Source organism: Heptranchias perlo, chromosome 5 (genome assembly GCF_035084215.1).
Source record: "Heptranchias perlo isolate sHepPer1 chromosome 5, sHepPer1.hap1, whole genome shotgun sequence".
In the NCBI taxonomy this organism is placed as follows: Eukaryota; Metazoa; Chordata; class Chondrichthyes; order Hexanchiformes; family Hexanchidae; genus Heptranchias; species Heptranchias perlo.
The window spans coordinates 56841403-56866524 of NC_090329.1; the positions used below are offsets into that span (position 1 = coordinate 56841403).

General features: G+C 41.9%; 1 protein-coding gene and 1 long non-coding RNA gene across 4 annotated transcripts in view; one reads left to right on the forward strand and one right to left on the reverse strand.

The window, feature by feature from the left end:
* Positions 1-25122, forward strand: part of gareml (GRB2 associated, regulator of MAPK1-like) — a 154442-nt gene that overhangs the window by 98686 nt on the left and 30634 nt on the right. Inside the window, exons 3-4 of one of the 3 annotated variants that reach the window (XM_067984432.1) lie at positions 1501-1631; positions 17404-18591. In XM_067984432.1, coding sequence (XP_067840533.1) covers positions 1501-1631; positions 17404-18591 — 1319 coding nt within the window. Of the gene's footprint in view, positions 1-1500; positions 1632-17403; positions 18619-25122 lie in introns of all 3 variants that reach the window. The other 2 variants (XM_067984430.1, XM_067984431.1) reach the window with 2 other exon arrangements.
* Positions 1339-8918, reverse strand: LOC137321772 (uncharacterized). The gene is made up of 2 exons (XR_010962900.1): positions 3496-8918; positions 1339-2697 (listed from the first exon to the last, which is right to left on the reverse strand). It is a non-coding gene; the product is annotated as an uncharacterized lncRNA (long non-coding RNA).

A 25122-nucleotide genomic window follows, 5' to 3' on the forward strand; every position in this document is an offset into this window, starting at 1 on the left:
TACATCTTTTAATGTCTTCATTAAAATTTTTACTTAAAAACCTTAACCTTTTACAAAAGCCTAGGCTTGGACCTAATATTTTTGTCCAAAGTTTGAGTGAGTGACGTAGGTCAGAGGGAATGAGAGAGAGACTGGGGTCGCAGAGAGACAGAGGAGGTGAGAGGTGGAGATAGATTAAGGTGAAGAGAGAGAGAGGAGAGAGTATCTTCATTTAATAGTTAAATTTGAATTTAAAAATTGAATTTTGAAGCCAACTAATTAACTCACTTGTGTTATGTTGACAGCTAGAAAAGGTCAATGCTAATTGTTTACACCTATGAGAAAAATATTCTAATTTCTTAGCATTTATGAGACAGAGATAGAAATAGAGAGACAAATAAAGAGAGAAAGACAAATAGCGAAAAAGGTATATAATTTCTTTCCTCATACTAATTTGATTTTTAAAATTTTTTGATTGTTGTATTTTGAAAGCAAACTAAGCCCCTTTGAAGGCAACAGATTGGAAGGGAGGGTGGGAAAAGGAGAGGAGAATGGAAACAGATGGAGAGTGAGAGAGCCTCTAGTTTCTTGCCAAATTGCTTCGGGGGCATGATTGAAATTGGGAAGTAAATGCAGGGTTAAGGGTGGTGAGTGATGACAGAGCTAGGAGAAGAGGATGACACAGAAGTTGAGTGGGTATTTGATGGGGAAGAAGTAGAGATAGTAATGGGAGTGAGAGGGGAGTAGGAAGGGGAAGGATTAGTGGGAAACTAAATGGGTAGGAGATGCCCAATGGGAGTGAGGGCGTGGAGGATTACAAGTGACATTAAATGGTTTTCACTCAAACTCAGGCTCTACTAAATGAGTCCGAGAGATGCCAGGCTGCAGGAATAAATACTTAACTATCTCAAATTGACAGTCAATGTAAAGTGGACACTAAAATGCGAAACTCATTGTGATTAATGAACTATGTAATTGCAATGTTGTCCATTTGAAAAGGTACTTATGAATTTGGAGTAAAGTGATAACTTCTGTTTCCTTCAGCAGCTTCCTCCTGTACTGTTGTGTACTCAGGACATAGAGCTGGCTGGCCCTCCAATTTGCCTGTTATGTACACAAATATCAATTCTTATGTCTGTAAACAATGACTTTTGCAGTGATTTTAACAAAATTATTTAAAATGATTAATATTGCTCTTTTTCACGCATATTTTGGGATGCTTGGTTTTGATATGAGTAGAATTATTGTTGTGATGAATCCCAGCAATATTAAACAACGAATCTATAAAGAGTGGTTCTGGATTGGAAGTTTGCCCCCATGCATTGTGTATAGCAAAAAAATGCATTCCATAAAACAGGATGATGGTTGCATCTTAACAAACTGATTTGTTTATTATTATAAAACTAATCGCCAGCTACTGCCCACAAATTCCATTATGGTATTGAAACATATCAGTGAGATTTATCATCAAAGCGATTTTAATTTCATATTTTCACTCAACCTTTGTGGTTCTATTCCTAGGAAAGTTTAAATTGCTGGATCAGGATCGAGATGTAAGGGAACCTGTGCAGTATTTTAACAGTGTTGAGGAAGTGGCCAATGTGTTTCCCGAACGTGTCTTCGTTATGGAGGCAATAACATTCAGCGTAAAGGTCAGTGGTGCGAAAAGTGAGATTTATCTTTTCAGAAAGAATGATTAGTTTTTGTTTGTGTATGTTTACTCATGAATATGAGAGAAAACAGCGCTGAAACATCTTTCCACTCTGAAGCACCTTTTCCTCGCAAATGATAATAGCATGGATTAAATGCAGAACGGAGCATCCACTTCATTTCCCTAATCTTCTGCCTTGACTGCAAGCTGAAAAAATGCACTGACACAAGCTGGTACTCTAAATACTATAAGGGTAGATTTTCTGATCAGGGTGCAGTTTACTCCCATGCACAAAAAGGAAGAGAAGGCTGGAGGCAGAGTCAGCCTAACCCACAGTCATGCATCCATTAGCAGCCAGTTACATATTGGCTGATGGCCCACCCATCCTCTTGGCTAATAGCTGATGTGTGGCATAGATTCATAGAGGGGAGAAATGGAAACGGAAATATTATGCCTTAGTGTGTGTTTGCTGTTTTCATTGTTGTGGCATTGACTTTGAAGCCAAGTCACCAGTTAGGGAACAAACCCAACAGTTACCCAACTAATTAGCTTGGAAATGTCCACACTTTGATTTTGGTTAAAAATTTGCGTGTGTGTATATGCATATGTGTGGTGATTATAGATTTTGGCCCTGAACTTCCACAGGGATCTCCTGCCATAGCTTCAGTGGAAGATCAGCAGAAACTCTGGAGAAACAGTGTAAACGGACATTTTAGCTATTTATGCCAGTTCTCTGGGAATTCCATGGATACGGAGATAGGGTGGGAAAGTGGAGTTGAGGTGAAGATCAGCCATGATCTTATTGAATGGCGGAGCAGGCTCGAGGCTGCCATATGGCCTACTCCTGCTCCTATTTCTCATGTTCTTATCTCCCGTCAGGGAACACCCGCGGAAATTCAAGGCATTTCAGTTTCGGTACTTGCTTTGGCAGCAATATCACATCACTTAGAGACTTTAAGACATATACAAATTAACAAGAAAGTAAATCATTCGGGAGATAAAAAGAAATACTATGAATGCTGGAAATCTGAAATACATGCCGGAAAGTCACACCAAGCTGGACAGATCTGCAAGAGAAAGATAGGTAAATATTTAGTGTGGAACCCTTCATGAGTTTTTCTCTTTCAGATGCTGATTGAGTTGCTGTATATTCCCAGCATCTTCTACTTTTTTAAAAATCACTGGGGAGTTACTCTACCTAGGAGCATTAGAGGAAAAAGAGTTTGAACAACTTGGGAATTGTCCTTTCTGTTGTTATTTCAACAATCTCTTTTTTTGGGCAGGGGACATTCCCTGACCATATTTAAACTATTTAAATTAGCCAATCCCACAGGTGTGTGCAGCAGCTTGGAGAAGGCAGCCCATTTCCCCCCTACCCCCCAGGCAGGGGACCTTCCCTATTAAATATACCTTAAACTATATCAGAACGAAGCCACATTTTGCAGTGTGAATTAATTATAGACTTCTGTACAAGTAGATCGTCACTAACTAAACCAATAATTAGGAGAAGGAATGAGCTAAAATAAACCAAGTAATGATTTTGCATCACTTTTTGTGCATTAAACATGACTGGAATTACAGCACATTTGAAGTAATAATTGCTCCCTCTGATAGAAATGATTTGTCACAAATCAGTCACAGATCTGCAAAATATGGAAGTGCTGTAATCTGTAGAAGTATTGCAATTCCTTAACAATAACTATTCTGCATTCATGGGACACTTTTAGAATGTGTAAGCAACCTCTGAATTTTACACACTGGCTATGTTGATTAAAGAGATGCCGATATTCTGTGGATGGAAATTGCATTTGTAAGATCACAGGACAGGTACAGATGATTATGTCTTTCAGCTCAATTGATCTCACCTTTGTGGAATAATAGCTGTGTCTTCAATGAGACCAGTGTCCTGGCCTTAACCATCCTCCCTGGCAACCTGCTCCAGCTGTCGATCACTTTTCTTTAATTCATTCATGTGATGTGGGCGTCGCTGGCAAGGCCAGAATTTATTGCCCATCCCTAATTGCCCTTGATAAGGTGGTGGTGAGCCGCCTTCTTGATCCGCTGCAGTCCATGTAGTGAAGGTTCCAGTGCTGTTAGGTAGGGAGTTCCAGGATTTTGACCCAGCGACGATGAAGGAATGGCGATATATTTCTAAGCCGGGATGGTGTGTGACTTGGAGGGGAACGTGCAGATGGTGTTGTTCCCATGTGCCTGCTGCCTTTGTCCTTCTAGGTGGTGGAGGTCATGGGTTTGGGAGGTGCTGTCGAAGCAGTCTTGGCGAGTTGCTGCAGTGCATCTTGTGGTTGGTACACGCTGCAGCCACGGTGCGCCGGTGGTGAAGGGAGTAAATATTTAAGATGGTGGATGGGGTGCCAATTAAGCAGGCTGCTTTTTCCTGGATGGTGTCGAGCTTCTTGAGTGTTGTTGGAGCTGCACTCATCCAAGCAAGTGGAGAGTATTCTATCACACTCCTGATTTGTGCCTGGTAGATGGTGGAAAGGTTTTGGAGAGTCAGGAGGTGAGTCACTCGCCACAGAATACCCAACCTCTGACCTGCTGTTGTAGCCACAGTATGGTCCAGTTAAGTTTCTGGTCAATGGTGACCCCAGGATGTTGATGGTGGGGGATTCGGTGATGGTAATGCCGTTGAATGTCAAGGAGAGATGGTTACTCTCTCTTGTTGGAGATGGTCATTACCTGGCACATGTCTGGCGCGAATGTTACTTGCCACTTATCAGCCCAAGCCTGGATGCTGTCCAGGTCTTGCTGCATGTGGGCACAGACTGCTTCATTATCTGAGGGGTTGTGAATGGAACTGAACCCTGTGCAATCATCAGTGAACATCCCCACTTCTGACCTTATGATGGAGGGAAGGTCATTGATGAAGCAGCTGAAGATGGTTGGGCCTAGGACACTGCCCTGAGGAACTCCTGCAGCAATGTCCTGGGGCTGAGATGATTAGCCTCCAACAACCACTAGCATCTTCCTTTGTGCTAGGTATGACTCCAGCCACTGGAGATTTTTCCCCCGATTCCCAGTGACTTCAATTTTACTAGGGCTCCTTGATGCCACATTCGGTCAAATGCTGCCTTGATGTCAAGGGCAGTCACTCTCACCTCATCTGGAATTCAGCTATTTTGTCCATATTTGGTTCAAGCCTGTAATGAGGTCTGGAGCCGAGTGGTCCTGGCGGAACCCAAACTGAGCATTGGTGAGCAGGTTATTTGTGAGTAAGTGCCGCTTGCTAGCACTGTCGACGACACCTTCCATCACTTTGCTGATGATTGAGGGAAGACTGATGGGGCTATAATTGGCTGGATTGGATTTATCCTGCTTTTTGTGGACAGGACATACCTGGGTAATTTTCCACTTTGTAGGGTAGATGCCAGTGTTGTAGCTGTACTGGAACAGCTTGGCTAGAGGTACGGCTAGTTCTGGAGCACAAGTCTTCAGCACTACTGCCGTGTTGTTGTCAGGGCTCATAGCCTTTGCTGTATCCAGTGCACTCGGCCATTTCTTGCTAATACATGGAGTGAATCGAATTGGCTGAAGACTGGTTTCTGTGACGGTGGGGCTCTCGGGAGGAGGCCGAGATGGATCATCCACTCAGCACTTCTGGCTGAAGACGGTTGCAAACGCTTCAGCCTTGTCTTTTGTACTCACATGCTGGGCTCTGCCATCATTGAGGATGGGGATGTTCACGGAGCTTCCCCTTCCCGTTAGTTGTTTAATTGTCCACCACCATTCACGACTGGATGTGACAGGACTGCAGAGCTTTGATCTGATCCTTTGGTTGTGGAATCGCTTAGTTCTGTCTATAGCATGCTACTTCCGCTGTTTAGCATGCATGTAGTCCTGTGTTGTAGCTTCAGCAGGTTGGCACCTCATTTTTAGGTACACCTGGTGCTGCTCCCGGCATGCTCTTCTACACTCCTCATTGAACCAGAGTTGATCCCCTGGCTTGTTGGTAATGGTAGAATGAGGAATATCCTGGACCATGAGGTTACAGATTGTGCTGGAATACAATTCTGCTGCTGCTGATGGCCCACAGCGCCTTATGGATGCCAGGTTTTGAGCTGCTAGATCTGTTCTGAATCTATCCCATTTAGCACGGTGGTAGTGCCATACAACACGTTGGATGGTGTCCTCAGTGTGAAGACAGGACTTTGTGCTACCGAGCCACTCTTGGTGATGGACATTGAAGTCCCCGACCCAGAGTACATCCTGTGCCCTTGCTACCCTCACTCCTCCAAGTGGTGCTCAACATGGAGGAGGACTGATTCATCAGCTGAGGGAGGGCGGTAGGTGGTAATCAGCAGGAGGTTGCCCATGTTTGACCTGATGCCATGAGATTTCATGGGGTCCAGAGTCAATGTTGAGGACTCCCAGAGCCGCTCCCTCCTGACTGTATACCACTGTACTGCCACCTCTGGTGGGTCTGTCCTGCAGGTGGGACAGGACATACCCAGTGGATGGTGATGGAAGAGTCTGGGACATTGACTGAAAGGTATGATTCTGTGAGTCTGGCTATGTCGGGCTGTTGCTTGACTAGTCTGTGGGACAGCTCTCCCAATTTTGGCACAAGTTCCCAGATGTTAGTGAGGAGGACTTTGCAGGGTTGACTGGGCTTGGTTTGCCTTTGCTTTTGTCCGGTGCCGGATGGTCTGTCCGGTTTTATTCTTATTATGACTATGTAGCAGGATTGTACAACTGAATGGTTTGCAAGGCCTTTTCAGAGGGTCTGGAGTCACATATAGTCCAGACTGGGTAAGGACGGCAGGTTTCCTTCCCTAAAGGACATTAGTGAACCAGATGGGTTTTTACAACAATCCGGTAGTTTCATGGTCACCATTACTGATACTAGCTTTTTATTCCAGATTTTATTTAATTAACTGAATTTAAATTCCCCAGCTGCTGTGGCAGGATTTGAATTCATGACTCCGGATTATTAGTCCAGGCCTCTGGATTATTAGTCTAGTAACATAACCACTATGCTACCGTACCATCATGTCGAGAGATACTTCCTGAGATCTGTCCTAAATTTGTTGTTCACTACCCTGAACCTGAGCCTTCTTGTTCTGCTGCCCTGGCACATCAGAAATATTGTTTGAGATTTACTTTTGCTATCCTGTTAAATATTTAATAGCTCATTTTGAGGCAAAAAGCACAAGCTTATCAAACTGCTCTTCATAGCTCTTCCCTCTGACACTGGGGATCAGCTTTGTTGCTGTCCCCTGCACTACCTCGAGGACCTGCCTAGCTCCCTTTTATCCTGCTGACCAGAACTGCAGGAAAATTCTATTTCCTCTGGTTGGGGAGTCAGTGATAAGTGGTCATCAATTTAAAACAGAGAGTGAGGAGAGAAGTTAGGAGATCTTACTTTATGCAGCAGGTTGTTGGAGCATGGAGAATGGAGTAGGGGAGTGGTTGAAGTAGAGACCTCTAAATACTCTAAGGGAAAATACAAGGCTTTGGGAAGAGAGTGGGGCAGTGGGTTTAGTTTTGAGTTGCTCTGGCAAAGAGCTGGCACAGACAGGATGGGCCAGATGGTCTCTTTCTGTGCCATAAACATCTATGGTTCTATAATTCTATGTACACAGTACCCCACCAGGTATGGCCTGACTTGAGAGGGCAATGTTCAGCTTCAGCGTGACCTCAGGTTATTTGAAATCAATTGATTTGGTATTTTAATCTAGCATCATATTTACTTTGTTTATTGGTATCTTGCAATGTTTAGACATGGTGAGCAACGGGCCTAGATCTATTTCAACTTCCTCCTTAGCAAGTTTCTCCATATGCCTCCTATTTTTACTTTCAATATATGTAAGCCCTTGTATTTGTTTGTACTGAACTTCATTTGCCACTGATCAACCCAGGTGTGAAATCCCATTGAGCCATCTTTATAAGATCGTGGGGGCCTTCCTTTGAGTCCACAGTACTTGTGGTTTGCTGTCACCTGCAATTTAACTACTTTATATTAAGACTGTAATTTCAGGTCATTTATGTATACCAGGAACAGAAGGCTCCAGCATCGACCCATGGGGTACCCCGCTGAGTATCTCTCCCCATTGTAATCAGGCTCCCCTCTGCTTCCTTCTCTTTAGCGATATACTAATCCAATTTTGTTGAAGGTTTCCTTCTGCAAGAAAATTAGGCCCCAGGTGATAGAGGATTGCCACGTCTGCTATTAAACCCAGAAAATAAAAATGTGGAACAGAGGGCCACCTTGCAATATTATATTCATGTGTTTCTATTTTATTTTGAAATAATAACATGTTTTCTGGCAACCATGAAAAGGGCTCTGGATGCAGTGATTAAAAAAAATGTTACATCGAATGTACAGCACAGAAACAGGCCATTCGACCCAACAGGTCCATGCCGGTGTTTATGCTGCACATGAGCCTCCTCCCTCCCTATTTGAACTAACCCCCTCAGAATATCCTTCTATTCCTTTCTCACTCATGTGTTTATCTAGCTTCCCCTTAAATGCATCTATGCTAGTCGCCTGAACTATTCCTTCTGGTAGCGAGTTCCACATTCTGACCACTCTCTGGGTAAAGAAGTTTCTCCTGAATTCCCTATTGGATTTATTAGTGACTGTCTTATATTTATGGCCCCTAGTTCTGGTCTCCCCTACAAATGGAAACATCTACCCTATCAAACCCTTTCATAATCTTAAAGACCTCTATCGGGTCACCCCTCAATCTTTTCTTTTCTAGAGAAAAGAACCCAAGCCTGCTCAATCTTTCCTGATAGGTATAACCTTTCAGTTCTGGTATCAACCTAGTAAATCTTTTTTGCACCTTCTCCAGTGCCTCTACATCCTTTTTATAATATGGAGACCAGATCTGTTCACATTACTCCCAAGTATGGTCTTACCAAGGTTCTATACAAGTTTAACATAACTTCTCTGCTTTTCAATTCTATCCCTCTAAAAATGAACCCCAGTGCTTGGTTTGCTTTTTTTATGGCCTTATTGACCTGCGTCGCTACTTTTAGTGATTGGTGTATCTGTACCCTCAGATCCCTCTGCTCCTCTACCCCATTTGGACTCTTATTACCCGAGCAGTATGTGGCCCCCTTATTCTTCCCACCAAAATGTAATACCTCACACTTATCTATATTGAAATTAATTTGCCAATTACACATTATTTTCCTTTTTTTAATCTTTGTTGAAGAAAATATGTGGTCATCCTTGTTTATATCTGGAAAACATGATGTGGAGATGCCGGTGATGGACTGGGGTTGACAATTGTAAACAATTTTACAACACCAAGTTATAGTCCAGCAATTTTATTTTAAATTCACAAGCTTTCGGAGGCTTCCTCCTTCGTCACATCGTTCACCTGACGAAGGAGGAAGCCTCCGAAAGCTTGTGAATTTAAAATAAAATTGCTGGACTATAACTTGGTGTTGTAAAATTGTTTACAAATATCTGGAAAACAAAGAGGTGCACATCAGCCACAGGGCATAGAAGGTGCCCCAACTCCATGGGGTGTGTAGAAATCACTTAGCACTCAGCACGAAATGCAAATAGCCCAACAAACAGAATAGTTCTACCTGACAATCTTTTTGTCGTATTTTTATGTCATTTTTCTTGCTTTAATTAAAAGGAATGGAAAGGTTCATTTTGCAGAATGTTTTGGTTGCCTCTCCACCACCCTTGTGAAGCACATTGAGATGTTTCGCAGGATCAAGTGCAAGTTATAGTGCATCAATTTCCTTTCTTACCAGTTCCTGAGATACGTTTTGAGGTTTTCCTCAAACAAATCAAGGAGGATGATCAGGCATGATCACTCCCTTCTGAATCCATGTTGGTTACTGTTTACTAGGTTGCTATTGTACAGATACGACTATTTTACACAGAGTGGAGGTGAGACTAGTGTATGTTTACCCAGTTGTGGCTGCATTCAGTTTGAATGTTTTTAACTCTCTTGTTTTGCCTTTAGTAGCAGAATAACCGATGGGATACTTTAAAGTATTTGGCATGTGGAATGGCAAAAAAAAATATTTACGCCATGTTCAAACCTATGTTGACTGGATTTGGTTGTTGACAGTTATTCTCACTTAAAGTGGGCCAGCCAAAAACAGGAATCTGTTTTCCCCAGTTCTTTTAGCGACTGAAAGACTTTACGGATGATGAGGTAACATTTGGAAGAATAACAAATGCTGTCCCTGCTGATGAATAATTTCTTGTAAATCGGTTTGGAGAATGATGTGTTTAGGGTTACCATTTTGAGTACATCCCACCCCTTCATCACAATACAGGAACCTTTTCATTTCTGGAGTACAGAATGAAAAGCCGTGTTAGCAAAGCTCCACAGCATTTTCTCATTAAGATTCCAGTCCCTGTGTAGAACTCTTTGTTACTGTTTACTGAAAAAGCTGTAAGTGTTTTTAGAAAAAGGCCGCGCTGTGTGCGTGTGCATTGCAATAAGTGCATAGACTGAGCAGTAGGCATCTTTTCAGTCTGCCCAGAACAGTCAGCTTTGATTTAATGAATGTGCTGTATGTAATGTATTTGGCAAGAAGCCGTTCAGATTCCTACATGTTTCCTCATGTATTTTACAAATATTTTTCTTCAAAGAGCTGCCACATCCCGTGTTTGTATAGAAGATGCCATGCGCGTTCTATTTTCTAATCTGCAGAGAGAGAGTAAAATAGCTGGACAAGGAGTATGAATAAAAGTGCAGTTATTATACAGCTACTCACCACAGCACTGTAATTAGATATTATCCCAAAGGTTTTAGGGTGATTGGTAGTAGGTTTTATTACATCCTTCAATTGCGTTCTCAAATGATTAAAAATGAGACATTTGTCAACCATCCATGTTCGGACTGGACAACTTACTTTTTTGACCCCTGTCCATTCTATTCATGTAGTGACTCCTAAAATAATGTTTTTCACTCTGGATAAGTCCCTGCAGGAAATAATTTGCCTCTTCTGAGCATGTTCGACCCTCAGTGTTTGCTCTCCCGCAATAATTCGTAGGCCTCCCCACGACCCCACCCCCAGTGTACCCAACCTGTCAGTATCTGGAACCCATCACTTCCCCCCCCGCACTCCCAAGTTGGCTGCATCTGCTTGAAGTGGACCAACAGTGGCAAGAAACAGGAATAGTTAAAGCAGTATTCAAGCCTAATAATGGTGCGCTGCCGATAAATGAGGTTATTAATGCATGCATAGGATATGAGGATCAATAAAGTGTAAGTGTATAAGACATTTTGTTGATATCTATCAAAAGTGTACTCCGCCCTCTCCCCTTCTTTCTCATCCCTCCCCCTTACTCCTTCCCTTCCCCCTCCTTTCCCCTCTTGCCTACCGTCTACTTCCCTCCTTCAAATGTTGAATCACAGTATGCTTCATAATGCAGGAAAAAACACCACAAAAAGTCTGAAATCAAAATTTCCAACATAAGGGACATGTCTCCAGAGCCCCCTGGGAAATAAGCTTTGCACCATCAGAGCTCACTTCTCCTGCCAACAATTTCTAAATCAAGCACTGCAAAAATTTCATATCTGAATACTGTCAGCTTTCTTCTCTATATAATACAACTGATAGAACACTGTATGTAGCTGCAGCTTTAGTGAGAATAAGTTCATGTCTCTTTTGCCCTCCCGTTGTAACCATTTCTCGTCACATGTCATGTGTGAGGCCATTGAGTTTTCATGTTCATAGTAAAATAAAATGGAATTGTGGAATGTGATCCCAAACATTAATAAATATCCTGACAGTCCATGAAATATATCCATACTTAAGAAAAGACATACTTGCTCTCGAGGCAGTACAAAGAAGGTTCACTCGGTTAATCCCGGGGATGAGGGGGCGGACATATGAGGAGAGGTTGAGTAGATTGGGACTCTACTCATTGGAGTTCAGAAGAATGAGAGGCGATCTTATTGAAACATATAAGATTGTGAAGGGGCTTGATCGGGTGGATGCGGTAAGGATGTTCCCAAGGATGGGTGAAACTAGAACTAGGGGGCATAATCTTAGAATAAGGGGCTGCTCTTTCAAAACTGAGATGAGGAGAAACTTCTTCACTCAGAGGGTAGTAGGTCTGTGGAATTTGCTGCCCCAGGAAGCTGTGGAAGCTAGATCATTAAATAAATTTAAAACAGAAATAGACAGTTTCCTTGAAGTAAAGGGAATTAGGGGTTACGGGGAGCGGGCAGGAAATTGGACATGAATTTAGATTTGAGGTTAGGATCAGATCAGCCATGATCTTATTGAATGGCGGAGCAGGCTCGAGGGGCCGATTGGCCTACTCCTGCTCCTATTTCTTATGTTCTTATGTTCTTAAAAGAATTTAACTTATTCAGTCACTTTCAGGCAGTGGCCATGGTTGGGTCTGGTTTTCAGCTGTATGTTATTTTTTGAGTTGTCAGCTTTTCCATATTGTAGGTTGGAATGTATGAATTTGCTTAAGTACATTAGTATACAAGCATAGTCTGTTGTGTGGAGGGGGAGAGGGTTATAAGGTCAGAAATATTGTCCCTAGGTCACATAGTCATTATAAAAAATCCTATTGCAATCTTACCTTGTACCTGCATTTAATGGTTGTTCAGAAGGATACCATTAATATTTCATTTTATATACTGTATGCAAGTATGTCTCGGCAAATTCAGAAGGGACCTGTATAAATATCTGGTAGACAAAGTGACTGAAGGATATGAGAAATAGATTTGCAAACTGCATTCCTTAAACTTTGGGCCTGGCCAGATGGACCACACTGATCCCTTTGCATCCTTATGTGTGTGTGTATGTGTGTGTATATATGTTCCTCTGTGTATATTAATGTTCCTGTGTGTGCTGCTCTGTGTGCGTATATATATATTCCCCCTTGTGTATGTGTATTTGTTTGCACTGTTACCTCTGGAGTCCCTCAAGGATGTGTCCTCAGCCGCCTCCTATTTCTCATCTACATGCTGCTCCTCGGCCCCATCGGAAAACAGAATGTTGGGTTTCACATGTACACTGACGACACTCAGCTCTCCCTCACCATCACCTCTCTCAACCCCTCCACCGCCTGTGATTTGTCACGCTGCTTGTCCGACTTCCAGTATTGGATGAGCATAAATTTCCTCCAATTAAATATTGGGAAGATCGAAGCCATTATCTTTAATCCCCACCACAAACTCCATCCCGCTGTCTGAGGCTGAACCAGACTGCTCGCAACCTTGGAGTCCTATTTGACCCTGAGCTGAGCTTCCAACCCCATATCCTCTCCATCACCAAGACCGCCTTCTTCCACCTCCATAACATCACCCATCTCTGGCTCTGCTTCAGCTCATCTGCTGCTGAAACCCTCGTCCATGCCTTTGTTACCTCTAGATTCGACTATTCCAGTGCTCTCCTGGTTGGCCTCCCACCTTGTACCCTCCGTAAACTTGAGCTCATCCAAAACTGTGCGGCCCGTATCCTAACTCGCATCAAATCTCGTTCACCGACTTACATTTACTCCCAGTTCGGCAGCATCACGATTTTAAAATTCTCATCCCTGTTTCAAATTCCTGCGTGGCCTCGCCCCTCCCTACCTCTGTAATCTCCTCCAACCTTACAACCCTCCGAGATCTCTGCGCTCCTCCAATTCTGGCCTCTTGCACGTCCCCGATTTTCATTGCTCTACCATTGATGGCTGTGCCTTCAGCTGCCTCGGCCCCAAGCTCTGGAATTTCCTCCCTAAACCTCTCCGGCTCTCTCTCTCCCCTTTTAAGACGCTCCTTAAAACCTACCTCTTTGACTAAGCTCTTGGTCATCTGTCCTAACATCTCCTTATGTGCTCGGTATCAAATTTTGTCTGATAACACTCCTGTGAAGCGCCTTGGGACATTTTACTACATTAAAGGCGCAATATAAATGCAAGTTGTTGTAGTAACAAAAGAATGGAACAGAACATTGTAAAGCAAAATAAAACTTTGGATTATTGCATGAATAGTGCTCTAAAATTAAAAAATATAGACAACCTTTACAAAATTCGTGCTGATGAGTACATTTTTTAAAACAATGACAAACCAGTGTAAATTACCCTTTTCCCAGACTGTTATGAAGGTTTGTAGCTCTTGTGTAGCACCTAGATGACTTAGTTTGTTGGCATTAGTTTTTCGAATGCAGTTGCTGTACAGGAATCCAGCCTTATACTGTTTAATAAAGACACAGTTTTCATTCTGCAAATGAATCCAGACGATCTATTTTTGTTCAGAGCAGAAGCTTATCTGGCTGTAGATTCTCCCCTATCCAGATTTAAACCTAAGGTAAATTCACTGATCCCGTGCTTAGGGCAGGAAGCTGTGCCCAAAGAAAATGCAGTTTGGAGATAACACCATTGCGCCGATTCTCTGACCTGCTCTTTCTTCAAGCACGGCTCTCCTCTGGGAACGCAGAATTGTGAATATACCCTCTACTATAAAACTGTGGATTTTACAGTTTAAATAACTAACTCAGTCCAGATCCTATACCACATCACTAGGGAGGCAGAGGTCTGTTACTTAGGAGTCTCTTCCCACTTTGCAATAAATCAAATGTTTCCTAAGTTCTGCCCCTATATTTAGAGAACATAAAAATGCATGAAGGTACAAAATGTGTACCAGACTTTATGAGTAAATCTTGGGATACCCCCAAATTTACTCTTGTAGGGGCTGCAGAAAAATTTGTCATATCATTTCCTTGTAGGGTTGCCAGCATTGGTTGGACATATTCCTGGAGGTTTCATCACATTACCTCTCACACCCAACTGCCCTGCTCAATCAAACAGCCTTTTTTCTCATCTGCAATATTTTTGTGACTAAGAAACAAAAGTGTTCAAATAAAATGGAAAATACATACAATTTTTTTTTAATGCCCCCATGATTTTTGCTCATGGCAGTGTCCAGGAAATTAATCTTTAATTCCTGGAGACTCCAGGTCAATCCTGGAGGGTTGGCAACCCTATTCTCTTGATCCCTTGCACAATGTGAAACGGTAACTCTCTGATATTTCACTCATCAAATTAAACTTACTAAGACTGTAAAATGGAGCATTACGGCTGATGTTTTCCCATTCTCTCTGCTCATCTTAATCCTTTTCTGCCCTTCATATAGGAAAATCTACTTCAGATTCAGACTGTACGGGGTTATAAATCGTAGAACTGTTAAACAGTAATAGGGTAGAGCGTGGAAAGTGGACTCATCTGAGGCTTGGCAGGAACATTGCGAAAATGTTCCAAGCAGCATTTAATTGCCTGAACCTGAACCGAAATTCCATTCAATTTTATATTCTCTGGATATCATGCTGTTCCCAGTAATGTCTAGGCTGGCAATTTGTGTTTCTTTTTCTAGGGGGAAACAAACTGCATTATTGTCAGGTATTGTTCTTGTGCAACCCGCACAGGATCGAGTCCCTGTGTCAGTCTCATGAGGGGTTCTTTTGCAAGGCTCAGCGTCCGGTATGGAGCCTTATAACACTCAAGGATCCATTCTGCAACCAGCACTCAATTCTAGCAAGGCTCCATGGCAAGAACAGAGGCTCACACAATTACTGTATCCCCATAGCCTCTAATCTTACCACAGCTGGGTCTTCAAATTGAGCTTTGAGTATCTTCAGATTCTGCAGTATTGAAAGCTTGCACACGGTCTAATCTTGTGTGGGCTGCCTGATTCCTCTTGTGTCGCAATCCTGGAAGCTGATGCCAGCTGGTGATTTCCTCATGGTGATTTGTCTATGTTACCTGATCTGGTAGCTGCTGCTTTCATCGCCTGTCTTGAATATATAGATGTAACGTCTTTCTGTTGACCCAAGTGGTGCTCTGCAGCTTTGTTTTTATGTATGGAAATCTTGGGATATTTTTCCTATCTTTGGCGTGAACCTTCTTTTGCTGAGTACAAGGCCTGTTTTTTTTGTTGTCTGGAAGCAAAATCCTAAGTAATCTGACATGCTGCACCAAGAAAAATATAGATACAAGAAAATTATTTTAATCCAAGGTGTGCGTAAGTATCTCTACTATGTTAAAATCAGCATTCCATGTCAAAATGTATTTAAAACTCCTGTGCTTACCTCTTCCTATGAAAAACCATATTATCTACTGACAATACCTGTTACTCCTATAAGTGATACTGTACTATGTGTTTTCAGTGTTGAACAAGTCTGTCAAGTGATGTATGTGACACAAGGGAGCAATTTTGTCGTGAGAGTATGGCTAAAAAAAGGCTAGTTTCAGTCTGGATGCTCTGGCCACCAGGTGGTGATACCTTCCTTTTTCTTGCCCTGACTCTCCGCCATGATGGATTTCTGGTCTGCAAGATAAGATTTTTTTTTTAAATTGAACTTTTTTTAATGTATACTTTAACTGTATAAATACCAGCCCGTTGTAGTCCAACACTTCTCCCCATTTTCCTCGTCCAAATTATTGTTCTTGTCTCTGTCGGCTGATCAGCCATGAGCCCAGCCAGTGTTGCTCCTGCTGTGCTGTCATTTCCTGTCATTTCCTGCCACTTCCTGCTGAATGCGCTGGCCTATTCTCAATCGGAACCACTGGCTGATCCCCCGCTGCGCCCCCCTCCCCCCCCCCCCCAGTTTCCTTGGTGTCACTGGTTGCAGCAATGCAGCACTTCCTTTACACATCAGTCCCGTTCCGACATCCTTTGATTCACTCCCTTCAACCTTCCCTTGGCCTCTAACTCTCCTCTGTCGTCTTATAATGTTCTACCTTAACTTCTCTCTCCCACAGACCTCTTAACTCTGCTGTACCTTCCCCCTCCCCCAGCCTCTAACTCTGCTCTACCTTTCCCCTTGTCCAAAACTCTAATCATTCTCTACCTTGGAAATATATTGAAGTTCCTTCATCGTCACTGGGTCAAATTCCTGGAACTCCCTTCCTAACAGCACTGTGGGAGAACCTTCACCACACGGACTGCAGCGGTTCAAGAAGGCAGCTCACCACCACCTTCTCGAGGGCAATTAGAGATGGGCAATAAATGCTGGCCTCGCCAGCAACGCCCACATCCCATGAACGAATGAGTAAAAACCTTCCCCCTTGCCCTCACTGTAACCTTCCTCTACTTTTCTCAGCGACCTCCAACCCCCACTCTACCTTTCCCTCCAACCCCACTCTACCTTTCCCCTTTTTCCCCTTTTGCTCTCTTCTGGCCTCTGACATCGCAGTCCTCCCTCGGCCCAGTCCAATTATATCCCACCCCCTAACCCTGCTTGACCTGTAGACAGCACTTAGTCTTGAGTCCTGTGTGCAGCGCCATTGGAGATCGACTAGTATATTGTACAGCCATCGAGGAATGTACAGAATGCATCGCTTAATGTGTTAGTGTCAAATTTCTCTCTCTGCTAGTTTAACTGGGCATTAGTTCATATCTTTTAACTCGGTTAAAAAGCTGTGCAGAGGAATTTGATATCAATATGTTACACGCCTCCGTGCCAACCTACACAATGGCATGGTTGATTGATGGAATCAGAGTCTCCTTTGCTCATTGTCTAGTAAAATGTAGGGACCCCAAACTAAACCTTTGTATGAGGCCCCTTCCAAGGCAAACACCACCCCTGGAAGTGGTTAAGGCCCATTGTTGGGACAGTGTATGAAGCAAAACTGGTTTATTCTCTGTGTTACTATATTGGCATTCCTCAATTTCAGGAAAATAAATTCACCCAATGATTAAAAAATAAAAATATATAATGGGTTATTGTTTGTATTAAATTATTTTGCAACATTTAGTGTTTTGTATTAAATGTATTAATGTTTAATTCAGCCTATTTGAACAGTTCTAAATTTGTCACGTTTCTTTCAGGTGGTCTCTGGTGAATTCAGTGAAGATAGTGAGGTTTACAATTTCACACTGCACGCTGGTGATGAGCTGACACTGATGGGTCAGGCTGAGATCCTCTGTGCCAAGACTGTGAAAGAAAAATCCCGCTTCAACACAATATTGCGAAAACTGGGCAAGACGAGCACTCTGAGCAAGCAGATCAAAGGCAAGATGCCATGTCTTATCTGCATGAACCACAGGACCAATGAGAGCCTTAGCCTTCCCTTCCAGTGCCGGGGAAAGTTCAGCACTCGCAGTCCCCTTGAGCTACAAATGCAGGAAGGAGAACACACCATCCGCAGTATTATAGAAAAAGTCCGGTTGCCGGTCAATGTCACCGTTCCCTCTCGCCCACCCCGCAACTCCTATGACCTTCACTGCATCCGCGAAGGACATCGCTATAAACTTGTCAGTATTATATCAAAGACTGTAGTCTTGTGCTGCATCATTCGGAAGGATGAAATTATCCCTTTGCACTTTTTGCTGCTCTCAGACATGCCCAGGTTCGTGCTCCCTGAGGGACTAATACGGGGTAACCCTCTGTATGAGAAGTTAGTGCAAGAAATAACTTTGTTTAGCCAGGAGCACTTCAACGCTGATGAGTACTCGAAGGCAGTCCGAGAGGTCAAAACAGACTTTACTGATGACTGCACTAGTCCAAGGAGAATCAGGGTTTGTTTGCAGGGATATACAACTAATTCACTGAATTACGCCCGAGACGAACTAACTCAGTCATTTCAAAGGCTGTCCACATGTGCTTTCAGCGGCGCTGTATTGCATAGCAACGGGGAGGTTACCTTTCAGAGTTGTAGGGATTCTATTGGGGAGCAGCAGCTCATGCCGCATGATTTATTGACTCCACCGGAGATGGTTGACGTGGACAGAGAGTACGTGACACCAGATTGGACGGAAACTTATTTTAGGACTCAGGAGCAGCCTGAGATTCCCTATGAGGAGCTGTGGACCAATCAAATACCAGATAATTCGAAGGATTCCTGTGGCGTATTGACAGAAAGTGAGAATAAAACACAACAGAGTTCCATCTCTTTCTACTCTCATTCTTCGGCATCCTCACACGAGGATCCTGTTATTTCGTCACATTTGGCTGTGTTACAAATGGGAGAGTCCAGAGTGCCAAGCCCTCCCCCAGTACCTCCAAAATCAGAAGCTGTGAGTATCATAGCAAACGGATCAAGTGTAAGTTTTTTTTCAATGTTTTAACTGGAATGGGCGGAATTGTGGGATGGTGCGTGGTGCATTGATGCTCCAACACGCTGTGCCAAGGGATAATAAAAGATGAGTTCATACCATCAATTCTCAAATAGCAAATTCTCAGTTCAGGTCATGCAGCCTTTATTCCCATCTCCAATATTTTTATAACTAATAAACAAAAGTGTTCAAAGCAAATGAAAAAAAAACAATTTTTGTATTGCTCCTATGATTTTTCTCCTAAGTTGCTTGCTGCAGAAGATTAATCTTTAATTCCTGTAGACTCCAGGACAATCCTGGAGGGTTGGCAACTCTACTGGCACATGAAACTCTGCATGGGGAGTACAAATTTGTAAAATCTACCTTAATATATTATCAAGCAGCAAGGGACAGAGAGAGGGCCTCAGCTTGCTCGTCTTCACTTCCAAATGGGAGATTTGAGTGACATTGGCAGCGGGTTGGCAGAAAGATACCTGCACGTGGGAGATTTTAACGGGGAGAATATTCTTTTTAAGTTTCAGGTGAGATTTAGCAGCAGTTGAAGAACTCCAGCTCAGATGGAGCTTGTCATTCCAAATCCATTTTCTTCAAATGCCGATTTTAGTTGATTGCATTCAAGTCCACTAAGTGTAATAGAGCAATTTAAGGCTGATGCATACATGTGAGGCAGCATGGGGCCTTGTCTGCCAGCAGCACACTTTCAGAATATTGACCCTTCTAACTCAAAGTAAAGAACTGCTAACAAGGCTGGCTCAACACTGCCCCAACACACACTCTATTCAGTTGTTACGGAAAGGCATTTTAAATGGTCATCATAAAAGAAAACAGCATCAAAGACACCTCAACCCTGCTTGTACCTGAAATGTTGACAGCAATGAAGAACCAACATGGGATAAATGGGGTTTAGAAAGAGTGCCTTATCTCTACATTTGGGGGAGGTGGCGAGCAGAGATGAGGTGGTCTTGGAGGAAGTGAGCAAGGAGGGGGAAATTGGATGGCGAGTCAACCAAGCCATACCTCCTAGTGTAATTGAAACTGGCTGACTGGGAACGTGGTCAATCAAGGAAGGATATGTAACACTGGAAGATTCAAAGCAAGAGAATAATAGCAAAAAAGGCAAAATAAATATTGTCGGCCATATTTGAAAGCAAATCCCTAATCTGTCAGCATACTCTTTTTTAAATTATGACCTTTAATGGACCATGATTAAAACCTAAGCCTTGAAATTTGCTTTGCTGATATTTGTGGATAAAAACTTAATGCATTCACATAAAATTCCTTTGTCTGCTATTGTAGCATAAGCATTAACCCATTTAAAATAAATGGGCTAAAGTTCCACTAAAATAGTGGACAGAGGAATGTCATCTAATTGCATTGAGCATCCATTCACTAATATCACCAACAGTAAATTCCAGGCTCTTGTGTTTTTTATATTTAAAAAAAAGACAGTTTCAGTGACATACTATATAGGTGAAGTGAAACATGTTGACACAAGCTGTTAATTGGTCTTGGTGTTTTAACAGCTATTAACTGGATAGGCTAATACAGTGACAGAGGATGGTTCATGTGCTGTTTGTTGTAAGATCAGGGAATTTGACCTAATTGGAAAAATGAAGCTAGTAATTAAAAATTGGTTAATGCAGAATTGGTTGCTAGTGTTTACAATCTGCCGACAAATCACAGACTAGTTACTGAACTGAGCAACAGGCCTCATTTGTGGCTGATGTTAGTCATTTGGATTTCTGACTTCATTTGTATGTCAGACATGGGAGAATTTTCAGAATTAATCCAACATCTAAGTTATTTTATCAAACGCCAACAACAGTTTTGACACCAAACTATCGATTAAGGCACGTAAATGGATTATAATCTTTTAGATTAAGATGTGCCATGGATTATGAGTAACTAATGCATTCTTATGAAGTGCCTCTGTCTGTTATTTTAGGAAAGGTATTAACCCATTTAAAATAATGGGCAGAGAAATTTTGAATGAATGTCTCAACGTTCATTGCTAACATCGCAGTGCAATTTCAACCCATTGATGTTTTTAAAAACTGCTGATTAGAATTAATCAATTTAATGAATAAACATTATTTTTTTTATTCGTTCATGAGATGTGGGCGTCGCTAGCAAGGCCGGTATTTATTGCCCATCCCTAATTGCCCTTGAGAAGGTGGTGGTGAGCCGCCTTCTTGAACCGCTGCAGTCCGTGTGGTGAAGGGTCTCCCACAGTGCTGTTAGGTATTTACTTTGTGTAAACAGGGTCAGTCATAGATGCTTTTATCGTTCATGATTTCACTATTGCCTATGTTCATGTTGTCTGAGATATCCCACTTTCAATATTATAAAAATGATAAAAGTGTCTTCCTGGGGCTATAATCCGCCATGCTTTTCAAGTTGTTAGTGTACTACCCAATGGAAAATATTTGATTTCAGTCTGTGAAGAAGCTCACAGTACTTTATAAATCTTGTAATCACCAGCCAATCACAATATCACATTGGCACTGCACGACTACTTCTAATTTTACAAGAAATTAATCTGTTAATTTAATCTTCATTCATTTTGGTGTAAACCTATTCTGCCCATAACTTATGGGAGCTATGATTAATATGTAAGAATATCACTGTGTATTTTACTGTATTTTCAAAATAATTCTTTACCTTTGAATTGACTTCTAGTCTGAAGGTGCTGCTGACTTAGGCTAGGAATTGATCTCACAGGTACTGGTAGCTCTCCTGTACCTCACTCAAGTGGTTATTCAAAACAATTAAAACTAAACAGTGAATGTTGAAGGCTACCTGTCCAGGGAGGGGAATGGGGGGCATCACAGCCAAGACTGATCTGTTCTCCACCCCCCCCCCCCCAACACACACACACACACACACACACACGCACGCACGCGCACACTTTCTAGCAGTAATGATCTGCAGTGGGAACGCTGCCTATTTTTTCCCATTCCTTCTTCAGGGGTTTATAATAATTCTCTGTACATATGTTTAGATCCTTGGACAATTACAGCATTGCATTTGCACCAAGCTAAAAAATACATACAGAGTTGTGAATGGTTTCATGTGGGTGATAAGGCCCTAATTTAATGAAGGAATTCATATTTGCCATAAACTACACATAGTTTATGAATGGTATCTGAAATTTGACATTACAGTGTTTACCAACTATAATATTTTAATACTGTTTCGGGCAGAGTCTCGTAAAATGTTCAGCGTGATATCAGTAACCATGACAATTAGGGCTGTCCATAATTTGCATAATTGTCTTGATTTCTTTTGGGAGAGGTCAGTTAATACTCCATTTACACTTCAATGAAGAGAAGGGATAATAAATGAGTACTTTTGTGAAAAAGGCAACAGATGAAAAAGCTGCTGGTCCATTTAAAGTTCTACACAAAAATACAAATATTGTTCGGTACTAGGACTTAAAAATAACTCTTCAATAGAAAGAGGCTTTATTAAAATATAAAATGAAGTAGTCTGTAACTTCTCTACTCTCCCTTCCTATATATATATATATATATATATATATACACACACACAGACATATATACATTTAGTTTTATCTTCGTAACTCTCACTAGCTGGTTTCATTAGATCGGCTTTTGTGGCTATAACCAGTTGTATTATAAAAGTAGAATCTGTGCAGTAAAGAGAAGGGTTTTGGAGAGCAACAACAACATTTTGTTCATACAAGACTGAGTATTTGACACCTGACAGTGATCTATAAAACTCATCGAATAGTTCTGATGATGCCATAATTTGCAGGAGTTTAAATCAAATATAATTTGAGTTCCCATCGAGCGAGGCTGCATGCCAAGACTAGCATTTCAGGGTGTACCCTTAAAAGTCTACTTTTTGAAATAATAGTGCAATTTTCCACTTACCTTTCATTAATTTTGAGGATACAATTTTTGATGAATTTTCATCAACGGCTAATTAAACTTCAGAACTCGAGCCACAATCTCACCTCTGCCTTGTTTTAGGCTTGGCAAAAGATGACTCTAGACTCTGGCTTGCATTTGAGTACAAAAGATGTATGAGGTAACAAGGTCATACTTGGCAAACAAGGGAGGGCTGTTGTGACTTGCTACTAAACTGCTACATGGCCAACCACTTGGAAGCAAATTGTAAACAAACTGTATTTGACGAACATCCTTTTTGTAACAACACTAAGATTAAAACCATTGCAATACTCCACTTCCCTAAAATTGAAAGTTAAATCCAGAGTGCACATCCTCAATGTTGTTGTCAAAATTATGTTGGCTCCCTTTTTTCTATGAACTTTTCCATCGGAAGATGAGTTGAATGGATAATAGGAATATGATCCAGATCCAGTCCAGTGACTTCATGTCGGTGAAGACTCCTGTATTTTACAGGAATACTTTGACTGACAGAGATAAGGAAAGGATTTCCAAAATTGCAACTGTTTATAGTAATTTACTTACCAAAGACAGTTCCAAAATGGTAGCAACACTTACGATTGCATGGATTATGACAGGCTATCTTTAAACTGACAATCTTGAATCAACCTTTTCAACCAAATAGAGATTTTAGGATAGATTTTTCAATCAGCTGTGTATGCACAGATGGGGGGAGGTCAGAAACATTGGGCAAGCAGGCCTTACAGATGATTTGCACCTGAATCCTTCTACTGTGATTTTCCAGTTAGCTGTATTTTGTATGCTCCAGTACTTGGATGCATTTTTATGCTATGGCCTCATTAAGAGCCCAGAATGCATGTAAAATTATTTAAATACTTGGAGCAATTTCTCAGCTTTTGTACTAAGATTGTAGTTCTTGCCTTCAAAGTCTATTTTGAATGGATGCGTAGGAAGCTCCACGTGAGATAGAGCTTTTAAAGGGTGATAGGCATTGTATTTTTTTTGTTGAAATGCTTGCAATACTGATTTTTTTTCAATATTTCTGAATGGAACTGGAACCAGAGGAATTGGAATGGAGATGGAAGTAAGCAGTTAGAAAGTTAACAGATTTTTCTGTATTCTGCTTCATTATAAATTCACTCAACTCCGTTACAATATTGCAATGATGATGCATTGATGATGGATAGGATATGGGATTTGAAGCTCAGTACTGGGTCAAAGAGAACACCAAGGTTTCACAGTCTGAGCAGGTGGGAGAGGGATGGAGACAATGGTAAGTGAGCAGAGTTTAGAGTGGGATCGCTTCTGAATTGGGTGTCAAAGTTGAATTAGTTAAAATTTCCTTCAGCTCAACATCAACACCATTGAAGCCACCTTTGTTGGTTCCTGCCAGCACCTATATGCCTCTCATTCCAGTTCCATCAGTCTCCTGGCTACTCACTCAAACCGAATCCTGTTGTCCACCTTTGGTGTTCTGTTCAATCCTGAACTGAGTTTTTTTTATCCTACCACCGTTATGCCTATCAGGACCACCTTCCTCCAGTTCAGGGACATTTGTCCAATTACACACTATCATTCCCTTTCTGAAACTGCTGAAACCCTAATCCATGGCTCCATCACCTTGAGGACTGACTTTTTAAATCTTCTTCTCACCACCCTCCTCATCTCCACCCATCACAAACTTTAGACATCTCAGAACTCTGTGATCTGAGACCTTTTCTGCACAAAGTGCCGCATGCTCATCACACTCATCCTTCCCTAGCTCCACCAGCTTCCTGTGCCCCAGCAAATCAGCTTCAAGATCCTCCAACTTTATTTTCAAATCCCTCCAAGACTCCACCTAATTCTTCTATGGCTCTAAGCCCTAGCCTGCACCCTCCCTGGGTTAATGTTTATTCCCTATTCCCTCCACTTCACTACATGCTCCAGCTCTCCGGTATTCTCCCCATGAACCACTTTGCTGAGAATCTCCCTGCCTTCGAAAACCTTCTTTCAAAAAAAATTCTCTTTAACTGTGCCTTCAGTCTCATTCACGCCTACCTCCATTCCTCCTTTTCCTGCTCATTGTCCACCCCTCCACTATTAAAGTGCTGTGAGGATTTAGTCATAGTCATAGTAGGTATAGCACAGGAGGAGGCCATTCAGTCCATCGTGCTTGTGCCGGCTCTTTGAAAGAGCAATCCAATTAGTCCCATTCTTTCCCCACAGCCCTGTAAATTTTTCCCTTCAAGTATTTATCCAATTCCCTTTTGACAGTTACTATTGAATCTGCTTCCAGCACCCTTTCAGGCAGTGCATTCCAGATCATTACAACTCACTGCTTAAAAAAATGTTTCCTCATGTAGCCTCTGGCTCTTTTGCCGATCACCATAAATCTTTGTCCCCTTTCAATATAATTTGTTCCTTTGGCACTCATACAGAAGGCTGGGCATCGCTTCCTGTTTCCATCATTTATAACTGAAGATAAAAATAGATTGTGAAGCCCATATTTACATGCTACTGAACTGACTCGCTTACATGCTACCCCTTCACAATACCAAATATAAACATGCACATTTGCTCTGTCAGTCAGTCAATTGCAGCTCAGAAACAGGTTTTA